This window comes from Taurulus bubalis, assembly GCF_910589615.1.
Source record: "Taurulus bubalis genome assembly, chromosome: 9".
Classification (NCBI taxonomy): Eukaryota; Metazoa; Chordata; class Actinopteri; order Perciformes; family Cottidae; genus Taurulus; species Taurulus bubalis.
In genome coordinates, this window is record NC_136597.1 from 10773166 (window position 1) to 10794871 (window position 21706).

General features: G+C 39.9%; 2 protein-coding genes across 2 annotated transcripts; one reads left to right on the forward strand and one right to left on the reverse strand.

The window, feature by feature from the left end:
- Nucleotides 1-1490: 1490 nt before the first annotated feature.
- Nucleotides 1491-7494, forward strand: ldha (lactate dehydrogenase A4). Its single transcript, XM_079224208.1, has 8 exons — nt 1491-1596; nt 3148-3273; nt 3668-3785; nt 3921-4094; nt 4209-4382; nt 4557-4674; nt 5977-6100; nt 6260-7494. The coding sequence occupies exons 2-8, from the start codon at nt 3148-3150 to the stop codon at nt 6422-6424; spliced, it is 999 nt and encodes a 332-aa protein (XP_079080334.1). The 5' UTR covers nt 1491-1596; the 3' UTR covers nt 6425-7494.
- A 392-nt stretch (nt 7495-7886) lies between these two features.
- On the reverse strand, nt 7887-16583 carry tsg101a (tumor susceptibility 101a). Its single transcript, XM_079224209.1, has 10 exons — nt 16266-16583; nt 15205-15292; nt 15023-15088; nt 14174-14337; nt 13637-13763; nt 12443-12500; nt 12126-12220; nt 10134-10336; nt 9764-10003; nt 7887-9285 (listed from the first exon to the last, which is right to left on the reverse strand). The coding sequence occupies exons 1-10, from the start codon at nt 16305-16307 to the stop codon at nt 9196-9198; spliced, it is 1173 nt and encodes a 390-aa protein (XP_079080335.1). The 5' UTR covers nt 16308-16583; the 3' UTR covers nt 7887-9195.
- Between the last annotated feature and the right edge of the window lie 5123 nt (nt 16584-21706).

The following is a 21706-nucleotide window of genomic DNA, read 5'->3' on the forward strand; positions in this document are numbered from 1 at the left end:
ACAATAGAGCAGAGAGGGCAGTGGCTCGTGATTCATAACATTTTGTGCATCAGGACAGCAGGCAACAGACTACTTAGTGTAACAAGTGCAAGTCATAAATGATCATGATTAGAGGAAAAAAGTGATTTAAAAAAAATACTTTTACTGGCTTCAATCTGACTGGCCTGAGAAAGGGGACAAAACAAGATAATTACTTCATGTAAACATCTATTTCAAAACAAACAAGCATTTCTATAGTATATTCACCTAAAACAGAAGGGGAGTCAGAGATGTAAGTGGGAGTCTAATCCATTGTGCCATTAATGTTTAGGTCTATTCCACTGTGCAGAGTAAATCATTTGTTACCCATCTAAGGAATACATTTGAAACAAAGGGCTGTTTTCTACTCCACACACACATGGCTTGTTTTAAACTGAGCTCCAAGTGCTGCTCTACTTGTATTCACTTCTAAAATAACTTACAACCAAATTCATTTGGATTTAACACAGAGCCGCTACAACATTTGATTATCAAAACAGGTTCTTGCATGTTTAGAAAATGCTTATTGGCATGGCAAAGGTTTTCTGTCGAGCTGATTTAACTGCTGTGGATTTGCTTTATCCTTCTTCTTTTTTTGTCCATGTACATGTTTTGTCATACAGCATTCAGTGAATGATACCATCTGTTTTTTTTCTCCAAATTGTGGATTACTCGGAGATATATATATATTTGTTTTAATTATTAATCAAGAAATTCTACATGACAATGTATACAAAATATCTAGTACTGGACAGTCTGACAGCACAGCTCTTTGGTGCCAGCGCAGGCCAAACAGTACAGTGGAACAATGAAAAAAATCAAAATGCTATGTTGTAACTGATACACAAGTCTTCTGTCTTTTGTCAGTCGAATCAGCTCTGAGACTACGAACATTCCTCAGATAGGTAACACAGATGGCTTATTGTTAAAGTTTATGCTGTATCTCTTGTAATATCTTTAACTAGACAGGAGGGGGCGCTAAATGCTGCTGATGTGGTAGAATGATGACGTAATAAACCCGGCCGACATACCGGTACTTTTCCACCTCCAGGGTGACCATTTCCTGTTCGTGTCAGCCACATTACGAGACCCTCCACTTGCATTAATAACCGATTTTAAGTGTTTTTCAATTAAGTCGTCAAATAAATCCGGGTGGTTCACTGTAGCCTAGTTGTGTGACAGACAGGGAAAAGACAGGCAAGCATCTTGACAACCGATAATCTTTCCCAGCATTCCTAAACTAACATCATCGACGCTTCAAGACCCTCTTCCACTGCCGGTATAACAAGTAATGCTTTAATGAAGCACAGAGCAGGTGACTAGTTAGTAACTAAATGAAAGGACTCAAATGAAGCATGTTGCGAGCTCTTGCAAAGCCGCATCCTGGCTCGTACGTGACACTCTGCACGCGCGGCGACCCACTCGGCTCATTAGCATGTGCGCACGTAACTAGCGTCTGCGGAGGAGGCTGTCTTTAAATAGCAGGGAGACTCCCCTCTGCAGCAACCACCTCTGCGGAAAAGCGGCACAGGAGCAGATACAGCCCCGTGTTTCCACCTGTCTACGTGAAGCCTGAAGGTAAGCTAACCCGGCTAACTCAAACATATATAACCCAATACATTTTATACGTCACGAGTCTTCGGGAACTCATTTATTTGGTGTCTTTTCCCGTTTGCTTGTGCTGATATAAGTAGTTTTGAGTAGGGGGATGGGGCTTCTGCAACCTGATGCGCATTTGAGGAGGAGAAGGAGAGGTCGCTGCATAGTGTTGATGAGCTATTACGAATGAGTCTGGCACCAACTTCAGCTAATAACTGGGTACCCATCCGGCTACATGTGTTAGATTTAATTTATTGTAATGAAGGATTTGTTTGTGTTTGAAACTGCAGCTGCATTAGCAACAGGATGAAGGCCTGCCAGGGAAATGTCCCAGTCCACTTGTTGCAGTTACATAAATGAGTTTTAAGAACGTTGATATAAATCCTGGACATATATCTTCAATAAATTGCTGATATGTTTGGGGCCCGCGCGATCAAAAATAGGAAACATCCTTTTGGGATGTTTAGGTTAACAACCCTACAGTGTAGGTGGCTTGAGTTTCTATTGTTGCATCCGGTTCTTTGTCTTGACCTCTGCTTGACCATGACGACCACCATCCACACAGCCGCCTGAGGCATAAACATACACAGGAAGTGGACCGCCTTCATGTGCCGGCCATTGGGAAGCAGATCTTAGTGGTCTGCTGCAGATATCTCGTTCTTACTACACACCATTAAGTTCTTTCAGCCACTACTAATCCTACAATAGGAATATGTCTGGTTGGTATTGAAGAAGTAGATTATTTACTGTGAGCTAACAAAGGGTCCTCTTGTGAAGCACAAACCCAGCTCACCTCAGGGTCAGGGCCTGGCATGTTGTCAGCTTTCACCTCTGTGCGAGATATAATTGGATAAAGGGATATTGGGTGTGACTGTACCACATATGCACATGGGGTGCAAACACCCCATGGAGAGGTCTTAAACATCCTCTACAGGGAGGTATTGTAGTGTAATAATCCTGTCGTGTAGACGTGCTTGTCTCCACATCACAGAGGGGGAAATGTAGTCATGCTGATGATGTAAACCTCTGAAAGCGTTAGCGCTCTTACACATGCTTTCTCAATCAGGAAACATAAAGTAGTGTGTGACGTCAGCCATGGATGGTCTGTGCTGCACAGATACGGGCTGCAGTACTTTCCCAGGCAGGGGTTGCCATGGAGACCCAGAGTGACTCTGCGAAGCAGGAATTTCCGCAAACCTTTTATGGAAGTCAACATGAGACGCGAGTAATGACTACCAAACTGGAACTTGGGGTTGTCAAAGGTTATGTTTTGGGATGATGAGAAGGGCAAACTTTCAGTTTAGTGACAGAGATGAAAAGGGAACTGCATGTTTGCGAGTTGTCGAATGAGGAAGCACCCCCGTAAGCGCTCGGGTGGGCATATTGGTAACAACGCGTCACACTGTTCTATATATTATGCGGCACTACTCTACTGCCTCTATGATTTCACCCAACTCTCCCTTTTTATACTCTATTTATCCACTGAGTCACTGACCTACAATTTCCAAAATACCTCCTTACTTCCTGTAGATGTCCACCAAGGAGAAGCTGATCAGCCATGTGATGAAGGAGGAGCCTGTTGGCAGCCTGAGCAAGGTGACGGTGGTGGGTGTCGGCATGGTGGGCATGGCCTCTGCCATCAGCGTACTGCTCAAGGTGAGACCGGAAGAAAGAGAGACGATGTGTGACGTAAAGAGAGAGTTGCGGGATGTTTGTGTGGCTGTGCAGAGCTATTACAGGAGTTATTATAAGGAGCTTTAGATAAACCCTGGAAACGCCCAAACTTAGATGAACTTAACTGTGCCAGCTGAGGAATAACAGAGGCAAAGAGAAACCAGGTCACATGTCTTACAACTAACAATTAGGCTGAACAGTCAAGGCAGAAGTGAATAATGTTTTCCCTCACTTTTATGTCCATGTTACACACCTAGAAATACTAGTTCAGCCACTTTGAATAAGCCTCACTGTAGCTTTATTTATGTGATATAAGATGCACGGTATAACGTGTGTAATGAGTTGTCAGAATGACTAATGATATGCATGTATTCAGGACTTGTGTGATGAGCTGGCCCTTGTTGATGTGATGGAGGACAAGTTGAAAGGTGAGGTCATGGACCTGCAGCACGGATCCCTCTTCCTCAAGACACACAAGATTGTAGCAGACAAAGGTGAGAATGTACAAAAATACCTGCAACCTTCGACTCTTGAAGAACTTGTTTTCACTATGGTATGTCAGTTGACCCTTACTGAAACAATCCTTCTGTAGCTCCATCAGAACGTCTCTCCTTTTGTCAATTTGTCAGACTACAGTGTGACCGCCAACTCCAAAGTGGTGGTGGTGACAGCCGGTGCCCGCCAGCTGGAAGGCGAGAGCCGCCTTAACCTGGTGCAGCGCAACGTCAACATCTTCAAGTTCATCATCCCAAACATCGTCAAGTACAGCCCCAACTGCATCATCATGGTGGTGTCCAACCCAGGTCAGACAGACTGTAGTGTGGATGGGTGAGGGAAGAGAGGAATGTGAGAGAAGGTGTGGCTTCAAATGGCGCAGATGAAATGACCGTCACTTTCTTGTCTCCTTAACCTGACAGTGGACATCCTGACCTATGTGGCCTGGAAGCTGAGTGGTTTCCCCCGTCACCGCGTCATTGGCTCTGGCACCAACCTGGACTCTGCCCGTTTCCGCCACCTCATGGGAGAGAAGCTCAACATCCACCCATCCAGCTGCCACTGCTGGATCATCGGAGAGCACGGAGACTCCAGTGGTATGCAGCCCTGACTAAAAATAAAATCTCTGCCAGCCCCTTCCACTGTACCACTTTGTTGGTCTGCTGCAAATCTTTAAATACAGCTACATCAACTGCATGTTTTATGTTGATATGGTTTCATTGTGCACAGGATTAACTAATATTTCACTACTGTGTGTCTGTCTCACATAGTGCCTGTGTGGAGCGGAGTGAATGTTGCTGGAGTTTCTCTGCAGGGCCTCAACCCACAGATGGGGACCGAGGATGACAGTGAGAACTGGAAGGCTGTGCATAAGTTGGTGGTTGATGGGTGAGTACAAATCCAGTAAACAACTAATGAGCTCAATGCACTCTCTGAATTACCTTGCAAACCATGTTTTTTGTCATCACTCTAATCTGCAAAGCTATCAGCCATGTGCCTGCGGGCAATCTGTCCATCTCTGAGATGGAGCCATTTATACAATGTTTTATTGAAACAGACCTTGAGGGTTTAGTCGCTTTCAGTCCCAGTTGCCTATTAACACAAAGACAAAAAAAAAAAATGCCGGCGCAGTTGAATCCATTGGAGCTGCCTATGCCTGGTGAGGAATGTAACCAGGGCTGCAGGCCAAATGGCAAGCAGAGACGGGTTCACAGTATTCATTACTGAGCTTACTGCGCCTGGCAGGCAGTACAAACACAATAGCGCTGCTCTGTAACATAATACTGTCCAGTTGTGCTCATGGCCTCACTTTTTGCTCCCAGGTCTGCATTAATGAAACGGCAGGCAATATGATATGCTTATCAAAGACAGGTTCAACCCAAAATAATTACTGTATCCAAGTTACCTAATCAGCATTGCTATATTTGTTACTTATGCCTGTAATATGAAGCTGTGTTGTATCTTCAGAAGTAAGACAGTAAGTTTTGAATCTGCAACAGTTTGGCCGGTGAACTTTGATATTGTGCCATCATTTCACGGTCCGCTAACCTGACTTATCTCGCAGTAGTGAGATGTCAACAGTGTACAACACAATAGACGATTTATCAAAGATGTTTGCAAAGGTTTCAGGCCGAAGATAAAAGAGACGAAGGGTGACCGTACATAATGGATGTCTCAACAGAGAACAAAGGAAATCACCATCTGCATAGCCAACAGAGCAGAGGCCTTAGTTTACATGGGGACGTTTTTAAATGTATGAAACGGAGACATCACAGTCCGTTCACGTTATGTTGAAAGCATACTTAGGAAACTGTACTGTATGAATCCAGACCAGGGAGCAGGTTTGAGTTTATGATGCACTACCTTCATGATCAGGTTCACGCATACATCAAGCTCAGCACAGCAAAGATTGGGTAATAACAATTATACACTTCCCCTCACAAAGCAAGCGAACATTCAAGCGTCAGTCAATTTGACAACCAGCAAACACATTACCAAATACCAAAGCGGACCGATAACTTGGATTTCTTTTTTTTCTTCAGTCTGGGACAGCGATGTCATATGTGTACAGACTGTAAATCCCTACGAGGCTAATTTGTGATTTTGGGCTGTACAAAATGAACTGAATTGAGTAGGAGACATGCCGTTCTCACTTTTAATGTATTTCCCTATTATGTGTGTGCACTGCAGGGCCTACGAGGTTATCAAGCTGAAGGGCTACACTTCCTGGGCCATTGGTATGTCCGTGGCTGACCTGGTGGAAAGCATCCTGAAGAACCTGCACAAAGTGCACCCTGTGTCCACACTGGTCCAGGTGAGAAGATTGGGAGCAAACCCCACATTAAGCTGTTTGGCAAATCCTCCATGATGAAATTTACCGTATTGATTAGTTTTCCACAAACATTACGTTATTCATTTATTATATAAAATGACCCGCAAACCCTGACCGTGGCGCGCTCCCTTCCTCTGACAGGGCATGCATGGAGTGAAGGACGAGGTCTTCCTGAGCATCCCTTGTGTCCTGGGCAACAGCGGCCTGACGGATGTGATTCACATGACACTGAAGCCCGGCGAAGAGAAGCAGTTGGTGACCAGCGCTGAGACCCTGTGGGGCGTACAGAAGGAGCTCAGCCTCTGAAGAGCTCTCCTCTGAATTCTCCTCTGAAACCACCCTGTACACCGTGTGGTAGTCTCCCTCCTACTGTACCTCCTTTGCCCAATAACTGCAACAGTCAAATGAAACTTCTGAAAGGCTTAGTGTTTGTAGCTTAAACCAGTGGAAGATAGATTTTGCCTTCAGATATTCCCCCACCCCCCCGTCCTCCTCCCTCCATGACTGAATTCTCGGAAACCTAACTCCCACCTTCAGCCTTTGAGCTCAGCCTGTGCGCTCACCCTGTGTTGGATGGAAAGATGTGTCTATTTGTTGTCCTGTCCACATAAAAAAGGCCTTTGCATATTGTGTTTACATTATATGTACTGTAATCGTTAACTGTGCACTGTTGCTGTTCTTCTGCACACTCTGTGTTCGTAGTTTATATTTATTGTGTATTCTGTGATTGTTGCCAGCTGTTGTTTCACCACTTGGTAATCTGTTTTTATGTTTTTAATTTGGAGTATAACGGGGACATTCCATTCCCTATGTGGAGGCCTTCACATCCAGCTATAGTTACAATGTCACTGGTGCACAACACTGGGTACCAAAGTATTGTATCATTTGAGAAAGGCAACGCTACTGTTACTGGTTGGCAGTGAAGCCTTTGTAAACAAGCAAAACCGCAAGTGCACTGACAGATAAAGAAACAATTTAAAATGTACATCTAAGACTTGCTATATTTTAACTCAGCAAAGAGATAACAGAACCAGTGGCAAATACTTAGCTACAATCATAGCCTAGGGGTCAGGATATGAATCATAACAATGTAATAATCTTGAAGGTGGTGTTTGTTAGCACACACACTAAACACCCTTAAAAGGCTTATGTATTTATTTTACTCCAACTGACTGGTATAGAGTACAGCAAGAGAAAAATGATGGTATTATTTATAGCTGTTAATACTGTTAAGATCTATTTATGTATTAGTGTTACGTTAGACACGGTTTATTAATGCCCTAACTCACTGAGGAACTGAACCTGTCAAGGCAGCTGGATATTGCTTTTTATTTGCCGTAACATCCAATAAATCTGCCAGGATAATGATACAAGTCTGTCCGTTGTCCTCTCCTGTTTGTCATCCAAATTAGCAAAAGGCAGTTTTTAATGTGCTCACAGGGAAGCTGACTCGGCCTTTCTCTGTGTGTCGACACACAAGGCAGATTAGAGGGTTTTATGCAGGAGATCTAAATTCAATCCCTAGCTTCAATATGTGACATTGTGGCACGGGGAACATACTGGTACATGCTGCTACACCTGCTTACAAATAACCAGTATGTTAAAGGATTATGTGTTTGATTAGTGGAACATACTGTTAATTACAGCTAGTCATTTCTGTGGTTTGGGTTTGTTCAACAGTGAAAACACTTGACTCTTTTCTGTTATATATATATATATATATATATATCAATGAAATAATTACCGAGAGATAAATCATTAAATCAGATTTCTTTTATTTGTACTGATTTACATAAATCTACAGATATAAAAAGAAGGTGGTCTACGGTTGAATTGGAAACAAGAAAAAAATAACAGCAGATATTCTATCATACAATTCAAAGTGCATTTAGTAAAAGGCTAATTTAAATGAGACATGTTTGAAAACTTTACATACGTTAACGTTTTGATTAGTACAATATCTTTTTTTGCTCTGGCTATATTCACAACTTTTTCCTTATTTTACTGAAAACCTAACCCTCTCAGCAGGACTGAGAATAAGTGGACAGAAAAGAAAAGAAGAAAAAAAAAAATCTGCATTTCTTTTGTAATACCTTCGAATAAAGCCTATCAAGACTCATCCACCTTTAACAGAGACACTGTACACGATTGACTGGTTAATGCGGTCAGACTGGAGGGCAAACCTGAGCAGCTGACACAAAGAACCTCTCACACCCTTGTAAAGAGACACAGGGAAACAGGAAATACAAGTAATAGTGTGATCAAGTGGAAAGGGGGCTCACAATTTAGCCCATGAAAAGACTCAAACAAGAGAGCGAATAATTACAGTTCCATGTCAATGTTCATCATCACCTCTACTGTATGAAAAGTGATCCCTTTGACTCCATGGCTACTGAACATGACCCAGACTTCATGCAGCATTCAATCCTGAGGCTGAACCCCATGACCTTCCTGAAAGGTTGCCCTGGGTATTTATATCAGAGTCTAACCTTTTCAATATGAGAGGAGTGGACATATGGGGCTCTCGACAAAGCCCGTCTCTACTAGCCCCTAACAATTTGTGCTTACTAGACAAATTACTTTGTCTGTAAAAGTGACTGCAAACAGAATATGTGGGTTCCCCTGCACTGCAACATATACAGGTCGACACACTATCTCACTGGAGGCCAACCCACAAACACTCAGGGCCAACACCAAATAGGCTCCCGCCTCACTTCTACCAACATGGCATGAGCTTTAAGCAGTTCCTGGCTCACAATGTGATCACAGTGGTTTCTATTTAATATTGGTGCGAAAGGGCCACGACTGATAACTGTATCCCCAATGAAATATTTGGTCAGATCAAAATACAAATGATATCCTATAAGAAATGTGGCAACACAGGACAGCCCAGCTCTTCATGATTGCTGTGTTTTTATATAATTTTGTGTTGTTGCTTTTCAGATTTCTGTCTCACAAGAAGAGATTTTATTGAGATTTAAAAGAGGACAACTTCAAGAAGACATTAAAAAGGGGAATAAAACAGAGGAGGAAGAGGAGTGAGTAAGAGAGCGTGAAAATATGAATGTTTCCTGGTATCAGTAGAGGTCACTAAGACCGGCAGTCTTGCGGGCTTTCTGCATGAGGGCACGAAGCTGGAACTGCTTCCTGGACAGAAGGCGAACATGCTGTAACAAAAGAGAATAAGAGTCATTAAGGCGAAACGCAGAGGGAACTCAAGTGTGTGTGTATAGGTCCGTGTCCCTGATGGAGTGTCTACACAGGAGGCGTTTCAGATGCATTTTTTAAACATAAGCTTCTTCTTTTTTTAACCACTACAACGTATATAAAGGCTGCATAATGCCTTGCCACACTTGTGCTGTACCCGTGAAAAACTGTGACCCTTCTTCCTTCTGTTTTTAGCACGTTATCACAGTCAGTGTGTGTTGGGATCTGACCGCGACCAAAAATCTGTGTGAACTACACACAATACTGTGTAGACCCAGAACGAGAACTGCCGCTCTGCTAACGTGTCATTTTCACTATGTAGGCTGATTAGACATGGTGTTATATATATATATATATATATATATATATATATATATATATATATATATATATATATATATATATATATATTAGCTGTAGTTGTGTTGACGTGGTCACCTTAAGAAAAACCTCGAGGTCTATTACACCCCTGCGAAGGGCTTCTCCAAGGTAAAAGATAGTGTCCTCAATAGCGTTTTCTTCAGCATATAGGTTCAGGATCTGTTTGTACAGCGGAGCTGTGGGCACGATGACATCGTCAATGTCATTGTTTTCCGACTGGTTCTCCATCTTCTCCAAGGCCTCGCTCAGCTCCTCATCCTTTCTCTTCAGCAGCTCGATATTCCTGTCAACCTCAGACTAATAGAAACAAAACGATTACAAACATATCTTTTTTTTTATTTTATTCTAGACAAATAGCTGTCCCTGTAGAGGACCGGAAGAATACCGATATAACATTAAAAAGAGGTGCAGGAAGAGGATTTCTCACCACTTCCTGGTCCAGTCTTGAAACCATCTCCTCCAGTTTCTGATGCCCTTTCTTCAGATCCTCCTCTGTTCGCTTCAGGGCGTCCAGCTCCGCCTGAGCTCTGTCCAGCTCCTCCTTCATTCTCCAGCGAAGCTTGTCACTCACAGCTGATATCAGAGATGCACGGATGGTGTCCTCGCCAATGGTGCCATCTCTGTTTGGGCCTTAAGAAGCGGTTCAGGAGTGATGTTAGACAAACAGGCAAAACAAATAATAACCACATTCAAAATCACTCAAAAATATCCTACCCCGACCAAGGTAGGAATAATGAACTGACCATCCTGACAAGATTACAATTTGTTTATCCAAATAGAGGAGTTCTGAGTTCTCATCATAGAAACAAATGGATCATCACAACAATGCTCGGTTTACATGTCAAACAGGAAAAAGGAATTAATCAGAAAAAGGGGATTCTCAAGTCACAATTGTATAATTGGGAAATTGCTCCCAGTTGCTGTGTCTACAGTGTATAGAACAAAAATGTAAGTCGCTTTGGATAAAAGCGTCAGCTAAATGTAATAATGTAATTTAATAATGTGGAATTGTTATACTACTTTGAGTCTTTCCGTTCATTTCACTAGTCAATAAATAACCAACATTCTACACTCATTCATTTAGGTTACAGCTTGAGTGGTATCCAAAATGACAAGTGTCATCAGAAGGCCCTCGCAAAGGAGGTAATTATGAAAACTGTAGGAGTAGGATACTGAATACACATTTTAACAATTGTATACTCAGTTACTGGAAAAGAAAACCTTATAAACTCTCAATACAATCCAACAGAACTTCCCAGCAGTAACACTACCTTTTGTAAACTATATGACTGTAGTTTATGGTGATATTTTATTGTATTGCGTAACATTGACATTGTTGGATGTCAAGTATTAATTAAGGGTGTTTCACAATACTCCTCCAGTCTCATACGAACACACACACTGATAGCTGAGCAGTCTTCGGGCAAACCCATTTCTTTTCCTTTACTAAATATGGTAGACAGCTAAAGCCAATCATGCCAATCAGGGTCCCCTGATCAGAGGTCGTCTGTCTTTGTGTGGCGTCACTGTTCCCATCCTAAATTTAAAACCGTGTCTGAGGTGTAGGGTGTGATGGCTGGAGGCTGTGCCTTTAACTTCAGATCCATCCTACCCTTTGGCCTTTAATGCCTCCCACTCTAGTTACACTAACGACCTTTCACTGGCGCGCCACAGAAGTCACAGAGAGGGCGAGAGAGTTTGAGTCAAAAGGTCAAGCGTCCTAATTCAAAATTAACTAAGGGCATAGAAAGGAGGTGAAAGTATTACATCACTGTTGTAATACTAACACAAAAAGGGAAATGTAAACAGAAGAGTGCAGACAATAACAGTTTCTGAGTGGACATATTCATCTGGATCTTGATGTGCTTTTGCAGTTTGTAAAAGCATTTGAAACCTGTGCCAGCTTAAAACTTAAAACATTTCACATCGTGACAAAGAAATACAGCACCCAGGCATTTTACATTTTCATGTCCTTTTTAAAATAATCAATTGCATGGGGCTTTTTATGGTTGATTTTAGCTTGTGGGGTTTTGTGCTGTGCTGAAGAGAGGGACACAGTGATAGAACAGCCAAATATATATATATATATATATATATATATATATATATATATATATATATATATATATATATAGGCATTTTACTATTGTGTTACTTATTGTGTTTGCTGTGAATAAGTACATTTTATTTTGTTTGTGTGACTATTTACTGTTTTTATTTAGCTCTACACTGACCTCCCTGACAGTGCAGTTGTAGTCCCACATAATTTACTTTCTTGTTTGTGCACTTTTGATTTAGGTATAGTTTACCCAATTTGTCAATAAAGCGTACGTTTGGTACGTAGTCTCTGGCTCCAGTTTACTCTGGGCATTGTGCGGGGTATATCACCGGGTCACAATTAGTTTACTGTGATACATACCCACTGTGGAAACTGGAGTCTGGGTGGGGTAGTGTGCAGGTCCAGCAGTGGCCGGGTAAGAGTTGCCCCCTGGGTATTGGTATCCTGGATAGCCTCTGCAAATAATTACAAAATTGTAAATTGTTTATATTTTCTATTCTAACTTGAACCTTTAGCTATAAATGTAACTAAACCTGTTGCAAAGTGTTTCACCAATAAGAGTGCTTCTGCTCAAGAAAGCAGGAAAAAAAACAAGCGAGGACATGTTTGTTTGGAAGTCCAATATGCAGTTAGCTAAGGGAGGGAGAGGTTTGAGAACTGCTTAGCAAATATCTTACCCTGGGTTAGGAGTTGGGCCGTAGGGGGAGACTGCAGGCATGCCAGGCATATAAGAAGCTGAGGTAGAGAGATCGTGAAACAATCAGATCTGAGGAAACATTATTCATCCCTTTCACTCTCACAGACTAAGACTTTCATTTTTCCATGGTGTGCTGTAGTGGTATCTGAGCTCCATCTAGTGTTTCAGGAAATAAATGCATCATTTAAACTATGATGAATTATTAAGGCACGAGCACCAATATACACTAATAATACGCGAGCAGCAGCAATAATAGGAATCATCTTCAAGATATTGTCTCAGTGGAAGATTTATGAGAGAATAATTAAAATGCAAATGCACACAGTCCCCTGTGTATGCATGGCTCTGCTAAATCTGGTATTTTGTGCGTCAATATCAACCTATTAGCTGTAAAGTATGAAATAGTAAGCAACAGTTATAAACAAGTTATAAACCGGTCAACAGTCAATTTATGGCAACCACATTATAAAACACAGCTTTGAAGATGGAATAGAAGAAATACAATAATCTAATCCAACAGTTAGCAGTTTCTTAAGTACACCTTGTTAAATTTAAAACAATTTAGGCAACTAATCTTACTCTCACAAAAGGTTTAAATGTTTCTTTTAGTCCTGGTTGATTTAGAATTTGTGAGAAAAGTTTGAGCGAAAACAATGGGTTTAGAGTTTATCAGTCCGTTTGTTCATAATGAGCTTCAAGTTTTGAGACAAGTAAAAAATGCTGTGTGTACAAATGTAAATGCTTTGTGTATGTAAATGCTGTAATTCAGAAAAACTGAATTACAGCATTTTTTCCCAGGAATGTTGCCAGTTTGTAATACTGCAAAAATATAAATATTGCAATCATTTAATCAGAGGACCATAGCTTCAATCACCATTGTGTTACCTCATTTGTCGATAGATTGTGAAAAACTTTGATTGCCACTTTAAACTGTTTAAGAAAAGGTGATTATTCACCATCATTCTACCATCATTAATATAAATGGGTGGCCCAATATATCAGAAACACCTTTCAGTGTACTGAGAGGTGTTCAGTATGTTTTCATACCAAGTGATATGGTGCGAATATAAATATGTATAGTCTGTGGATCCTCCTGTTCTTCTGACACTATTATTAGACAATGCCATGGGCACTAAGATTGCCCTGCAAACCAAGACAGATGGATGTCACTCACGGTTAGGGGGTCCAGCTGCTTGGAACGCCTGATAGGGGGCTTGTGTGGTGGGGCGAGAAAACACAGGAGGCTCCTCTCCAAAAACCACAATCATCACCTGAATCAGACCATACAGGTCTGACTGAGGCTGTAAGACACATAGTGAAGTGTTTTCATTAGGCAAGAAAATAAATGCTAAACGCTACTTTGAATGATTAACAAGAAAACCACAAATATTATCTAGAGCCACATGTACATTTATGGCCCAAGTAATTGTGCCATTTATTGCTCGCTGACTGGTAGACCTATCCAAAATATCCCAGGGAGCTACAGTTTAACTTAATATTATGAAGCAAATAATTTTGTATGTTGTAGCCACCTTTTATAGATAAAAAAAAAAATGTCACGGTGACGCCTCAAATCTATAACTGCATTACCTAAATAATAGATATGTGTAGCTTTTTGTATGTATATATACGTTTTTGTATTTCAAACAATCCAAAGTATTTGCCTAAACAGTCTGTAATTACAAATAGTGACATAAGACCTGACACTTACATGCTTCCACTCATGTAGATAAGGCAGGTAGATCTTGCCGTTGGCATCAATGTGTTTGCCAGTTTTGATCATCATGGCACTGGTAGGTTTGACAAAACATATTGGAGGGTTGTAGGGATATGTGTCCAGCAACCACAGACATACTGGTATGTTGTAGATATTGCCTACAGGAAACACAAACATACACTAGGTTATAATATGATTATATAATATTTTTAAGTCAACATTATCATCACTCCACTCTACACTTGAAGAACTGTGTTACTTTGAGAAAAACTTATGTATTTGGTGTTTTCCGGTGCAATTTGGACCTGTACATGACGTAAACAATAATTATTATGTACTGTATATAAATAAAAAAAACATTTTACAGGCTAAAAATCAAATTGCAACCGTGTCTTGATATCAAGTAAACAATGTATGTTAGTAATCCCAAAACCAGAGTTGGCTTGAGGCTCACTATATGATGTCAAAAGTGTCCCATTTCATAAATGTAATTTAAGCCATGATGCCAGAATAGTGGGGAAACAGAAACACCAATACAAGTGGCAATTTCTTTTGCAGATACACAAGCTTGTTTTGAAATTGTATGCGTTTTGGTTGAGGTGGTTTCTCGCCATAGCAGACACAGTGAGGCATTTTCCACTTTCTCTAGTGGAGCCTACAGATAACCTTTGTTTGTGCGAGATAAATAGAGCAAGCTACAGTGAGCACACAAGAGACAGAGTGAGTGAGCGAAGAAGCGAAACTAAACAGAAACTGAATGTCTTTCAGTTTCTAGGAAGAGTAATATATTTTTTACTTTTATAGAGAAACTGTTTTTTAGAAAGCAAGGTAAACATTCTTTACCTCTGTAGCTCACTGGGACAGTTCCTGTCAGGCTCATCAGGTCTCTTGTGGAGCCATCATTAAACACTGAAATTGAAGAAGATGTCAACAAGCTAAACAATTTGGATGTATACCATAATTTAAGCACACAATATACAACTAAGACTGGACAGTTAAAAAACAGGAGATCAATATACATTTACCATAAGCATCCATGACTGGCTTCAAGTCCTTGTACTGGGAGATGACATTGGTTATCTCACGGACAGTCAGATCTCTGTATTTGTATTGCTGGACAATGACAACAAATGATGAAAGGGAAAAAGTAATGTAGGTTAATATATAGAAAGTTAGGACACAATTTCTGACACTCTAATAAGAAAAATAATTTACTTAGGGAGTCATTTTGGCTTAGCCCATAGTTTGCAGTTGTTTACTTGCTATATATATATATATATATATATATATATATATATATATATATATATATATATATATATATATATATATTAATGCCAGGTCAATGTAGCCTCAACATCAAAGTATAAACTCAGGACTGGAATCTGCTCTCCCTCCCAAAATGTCAGATTTACACTTAAATCTGGTTAATTCAATTTAATTCTGATCCTGTACACAATTTGATGACATCTGTGATGTTTGTCTCAAACCTTTGAAAGGCCTGCACTCCAAATTGTGATCAACTGTGAAGTAATGCTTAACCTTAAATCTGTAAATCGAATTTAAACTATAAACATCAATAAGACTGTACTTAAACAAAAATGGCCAATTGACCCAGAAATTCATTTTACAATAAGAAACACAACATATATTATGAATAGTAAAAATAGACACTACATTTATTTATGAGGGAACATATTCAACAACATGTAACTAAGGCTAGGTTAGTACAACAAAAATGGTATTGTTGTGGTAAATAACTTGACATACAAACTATGAATGGTGGTTCAAAATATGTTTATGGTTAACGTTTAAGGGATGTTAGCTAGCTTAGGAGGCTATGCTAGATGGTAAAAACGTAACAGCTAGCTAGGTTAACACAGATTTGTACGAACGATTTCAGTTAAATACATAAAACCATATGTTTAACGTTCGCAACGTAAAATAAATACAGGCCGGTCATTAGGCATTGACGTTACCTGTTCCAGGAAATGTTAAACTGCTGACGTTAACCGACATGTTTGGTATCGGTAACATTAGCTAGCTAACGTGATACTGTTGGTCAGCTACACACCGCAACGCTTACCTTCAGCATTTTCTTCAGGGCACCTTCGTTGACAACCGCCATGGTTTTCGTGTTGTTGTTTTCACCGTTCTTATGAATGAGCTAGGTGAACAGCTATACTAAAACACCTAGACTGACAGCTAACACACGGTAACGCTGGCTAGCAGGACTTCACTGAATGCTAGGCTAAAGTTAGCCCAGCCTCGGGCCCGACTACAATGATTCGGTGTCTATACGGAACCCTCCAGTCCAATACTAGTAATTACTATACTGTTAACGCGCCAAAATCAATGCAAGAAATCACACAAAAACAACTAATGAATAGTTCAAGAAAGGGACCGAAAAACAAACATCCGATGATCAACAAAAGGAATTTCCGGCATTCCACCTGACTGCTTCCGGTACGCGTGTGACGCGTCGGCGGACGAGCGGCTCCCAGGCGTGGTCAGGTGAGTTTCCTTTCACGCATCATAAGGACAAAAGTGTACCAAGTAATTACACGAAACAACTATTTTCTATTGAAGGTGTTTCCCACCATATCTTTATTTACAACACGAGAATGACAATGTTACTTTTTGTTGTGTCATGATGCAGGTCCTGTCTTTGGGAATAGTTTACTTAATTTGTTCTATGTGAAAGGTTGTGATTAATCTAGTGAGTGTTTACCATATGCTAGGCCAATGAAACGTTTGACAACAGAAGTCCTCGTAATTTTAAACACAGTGACCTAAAAAACTCTTGTAAGTAATACTTTTTCAATTTAACTGAAGAGTTGTCAGATATATTCTATGTAAAACATAGAATAAACCACACACTAACATCATCTATCATGGTCTATTGGGCTGTACCTGGCTGGGTGTGTATTTTTCAAATGACTAACTTTTCTATCCACCGGTCAAAAGTCCAAAACATTTATGGATAAGAACACAACAAATGCCTTATGGGTGCAGATAAGGTATCATTTTATGAGCTGATTGTAAAGCATTTTGAGTTTTTCAACACACAAGCATCCAAATGCCATCTTAGTTTGTTATGGTTATATGAAATACATATTTAAAAAAATAATCAAATACATTTATAACATCAACAACATACATTAAACACAGTCAATATGTTTCCATCAGGTGCTGCTTGACATTTACGGTGTAAAACATAAAAACAATACAGCATGCTGTTATTTGTCTGAATTGTTAATGAATTAACCCAACACAAATCAATGCATACCATCTGACACTGTATACATGATCAAACACTTTATCACAGCCAACACACACAGTCCACAAAGCTAACAGTTGGTTTCATTTTCTTGCTGGAAAGGTACATCATCTTCACTGGCCAAATGCAGATACAAACTTCCATCTGTCTTTGAACGCACCTCTGCTTGTCTGTGGAACTGTAGCCAACCTATACAAAAAATATATTTTCATTTTAGAAGGTTCATGAACATGTTGACAGGGAGAACGTGTTGAATACAATTCACACTGAATCGGGTGTGGCCTAGATATGAATTTATCTTATCAGCATCAACTTGCATCTAGGGCATGTATGTATTGTTTTGAAACAACATGGAGAGGTGTTCCTGCCTGCGTGAGTGTAACTTACAAGGGGCTTGTTCGAGCTCTGAACAAGGCTGCATGCAGACAGGAGGGAAGTCTCCGAACATAGCAACCATCACCTGCAGTAGGCTCACTAGGTCACATTCGCCCTAATAGGAGAAAGGAAATCACACATGAAATATGTAAAGCTCTGTCTAAACCACACCGTTCTACACGTAACGCCAGCAAACATCAGTAGCAACACGCAGACTATAGTGAAAGAGGACAAGATATAATTTAAATTCTCACATTCTTCCACTCCTCCAGGTAAGGCAGCATGACTTCACAATTGGTGGAGATATACTTTCCACTGATGACCATCATCTCACATGAGGGTCTGACATAGCAGATGGGAGCAGTATCGGGGTAGCTTTCTTCAATCCACAAGCAGACAGGAATGTTGTAGGTCTTGTCTTGAATATAAGAACAAGGGAAACGGGGGATTTTATCTCGCAAATTCTGAGAGGTTATGAACTTTATCTGACTTATTTTTAGAATCGAATTGTTCAGAATCCCCGTCTGAGTCAGCTGCTGATTATAATTAAACTGCTTCCAAACAGTATGAAATTCAAAGTCATTGTTACCTTTGAACTTGACAGGAATGGTTCCAGTTAAACTCATCAAGTTTGTTGTGGTTCCATCATTGTAAACTGAAAGAAATTAAACTGACAATATAATTTAGAGCACTTGTTGAATTTTTCTCAGGTTGAATAAGTTCAGAAGCAATTGATCGTTGTTATTTAGCTTCTTACCATATCGATCCATCCTGGGCACAAGGCTTTGGAAGTAAGTCAATGCAACATGTATTTCATGGGCCACATGTTTGCGAAGATATGTCTTCAAAATAATAGAACACAAAACAAACACTGAACAGAATATACACGGATTCCACAATGTGTTAGTTTGTGGGAGAACAGATTCTTATTTCAATTATTGATGATTGTTCTTACCTTAGGGAGCATTTTCCTAATCGCGCTCTCATAGTATGGCATGATTACAGTTTATCCAAAAGGAAAATATATTTTCTGTGTACCTTTTCGATCACCAACACTCACCAATGGTGGCTTGCTGTCTGTCTTGGGTTTATGGATAACCGCCTCGCTTTTATGGCACTTGTGACAGAACAGCCTTACAATTATGCAAATCATCTGCCCTAAAAAGATATAACTAGGCAACATGGCTTGAACAAACAAGACAGGAATATGACAGTGATTCAATGAATGTGTATTAGTATTATTAGTAATGTTCATTAATGACAGATAGCGAACCCATCCACTGGTTGTTGTTTGGTGGTGAAACTGTCTATTCTTTCGCATCAGTATCAATAAATACAATAAGTCAAACTGATTTTGCTCCTTGCTACTGTACAAGTACCTGTCTTGCATTATCAATCTCCTTTACATTTATGTAGCACTTAGTCATATTTGCAAAGTGCTAATGTTTCAATAATGCTTTGACCTGTGACTGCTGTCAAACCATTCATTCCAGTGGTACCATATGGATTACCATAGTAAAATAAATATCAAATCCAAAAACCTTTCAAATACTCTATTTAGAAAAGGCATATCTCTGTATTTTTACATTGTATTTATCAGTGGAGATTGGTTATTCTCCAACATCTTTACATTTAGCTCAGTGCATAAACATTTATTCGTATAAACATGAGAATATGGAAAATTACAAATATATAATATTCTTATGCCACACCTCATTGAGCTGCTTTTTATCACTCCACAAGACATTATTTCCTGCATACTTCCTCCTTCCTATTCAATTGCTGAAAGTGACCAAAACACTAACTCCCTCACTCGCACGCAGTTTGTCTGTGAAGAAATCATGACAATTTATTATTTGGGCAAAGAAATACATAAATACTTAAAATTACATTTTGAATAAATAAAAAAACAGTTCTGTCCTATTCACCTGTGGAACCTAAAACCTCTCGTAATTGGCACTGCTGATGGTAAAACTCTTGTGTAAACACAACATTTATGACCTTTGAACCTTGATCACAGTTGCACCCATCAAGTAAACCAAACATTATCGTACATTGGATCCTCCCATTCAAACAGAGTGTTTGCCAGGAACATTGCTATAGTTCAGTTGAGTTTACGCCACAGTGCTACATACAGTAAATTATTCAAGTTTTCTGTAAATAAATTCTTTCCCCTTCTGTGTTTTCCTTCTCAGGTATGATACACATAGCAGCCTGCAGGTGGCAGCAAATCTCGTATTTGAGAGCAACATGATGTGAAAGTTTGATAGTTGAGGAACCAAAGACACGGTTTTATCTTGACATCTTTATTCCTGTCCTGCAATACATTTGCCACATTTTCGAAGAGTAAATACATCTTAAATAGCTAAACAGTTGTCATTTTCATAAATTCCTTCCAAGCCTCCATCCACATTTTGCAAGGGAGAAACAAGCCCTTGAGCCCACTGTATCCTTGTGCAAAACTCCCTCTGGTCCGTACAGTCTCCGTCATGCTCTCTAGGTTTTCTGACATGTATACTTATTGTTTGCTGGCTGGAGTATGCCTGTGGCAACATGATGCAGATAGTTAATGAAACAGGAATTTGAATACAAAGACTTGTGGAATTCTATGTATTACCATGGATGTACTGTTTAAAGATTGACAGGGAGAGGACAAGCATACTATCAGGACTGTAATTACAGGTTACAAACGCCACACTTTTTTTTTGTGAGCACAATGGGTGAAAAAATAAAAGTTAGGAACAACACAGCCAAAAGTGGAACCAAGCATCCACTCCTGCATTATTACAATATTTTAAACATGAGGCTTCTTTCAAACATATCTAAAGACTCAAAACACATTCACAGTTCATATCCTTCCTCCAAGCAGAGAAATGAACACTCAACTGATTAAAACAACGCGACAACCATCCACACTGACCAGACTGATCATATTTCTTTAAGCCATATTATGAGTGAACCTTTAACTGTACAAAATCAAATTAGGTTAGAAATAAACATTTTGTTTCCCTTGACAGGAGATAAAATCAAAAATAACATGCGACGTCTTTCGTGGAAGAAGTCTGGGATTTTCTCTGAGGTTTGCATTTGAAGCTTGTTGCTAAAACCTGCCTGGAGTGTCTGGAACTCTAGACAGTATCATACATGACCAAATTCTCTGAATTGTTCCAAGTATAACCTCGACTTAAAGTATCAATTTCTAGTAATCATCATCACATGTTCCAATGTATTGAGAAGGAAACTTCAAAAGAACATGGCGGCAAGACAACCGGGCATAAACTGGGCTCTTATGCTGTTGTTTTACAGTCTTGCTAAAGGGTCACATTCAGAGGCACATGCTATGACAGAAAACCCCCTTCTTTAAAAATCAGTGTAGTGTTTTCAGGGAGTTCAAATTCTATACAGCGCATGTCTAAACTCAGCACACTTCTATTTTTTATTTTTTTTAGTTGCACACATAATCAAACAAACAAAACAATGCAGCCAGCAGAACACATATTCGTCTCAGGCAGAGCTCGCTGCATACATGAAGTACAAACTAGCTAAAAGATAAGGCGAAGTAAATCCAGAGCAGTCTTTTTTCCATTTAGGCAGCAAAGTAACGCAGTTGTGGAGAGCACAAGCTAGTCAGTATTAATTTAACAAAGCGACGCACTCCCATAACCCAATATCCATCACCTATTACACACTATAGTCCCAGATATACAGTAAGTATGGTTCTGACATGAGTAGCACCTGACCTGTTCTTGTTCCATTGCAAAACTGAGGTGGCAGAGAAAGAGGAGCAGTTTGAGGAGAGCATGGTGTGAGGAAAAACTGAAGTTTGACTCTGAGGCAGGACTTTGTGCATTACACTCTGCAAAGCTAATTGG

What these genes read in the sequence shown, in the direction of transcription:
- ldha (XM_079224208.1), top strand. Translation starts at nt 3,148, where the DNA reads ATGTCCACCAAGGAGAAGCTGATCAGCCATGTGATGAAGGAGGAGCCT. An exon ending in CATGGTGGTGTCCAACCCAG is followed by an intron (nt 4,095 to 4,208) that starts GTCAGACAGACT and finishes TTAACCTGACAG; the next exon opens with TGGACATCCTGACCTATGTG. An exon ending in AGAGCACGGAGACTCCAGTG is followed by an intron (nt 4,383 to 4,556) that starts GTATGCAGCCCT and finishes TGTCTCACATAG; the next exon opens with TGCCTGTGTGGAGCGGAGTG.
- tsg101a (XM_079224209.1), bottom strand. Translation starts at nt 16,307, where the DNA reads ATGGCGGTTGTCAACGAAGGTGCCCTGAAGAAAATGCTGAAG. An exon ending in TGTCCCAGTGAGCTACAGAG is followed by an intron (nt 14,338 to 15,022) that starts GTAAAGAATGTT and finishes TGTTTCCTGTAG; the next exon opens with GCAATATCTACAACATACCA. An exon ending in GACTCCAGTTTCCACAGTGG is followed by an intron (nt 10,337 to 12,125) that starts GTATGTATCACA and finishes CCGCTTCTTAAG; the next exon opens with GCCCAAACAGAGATGGCACC.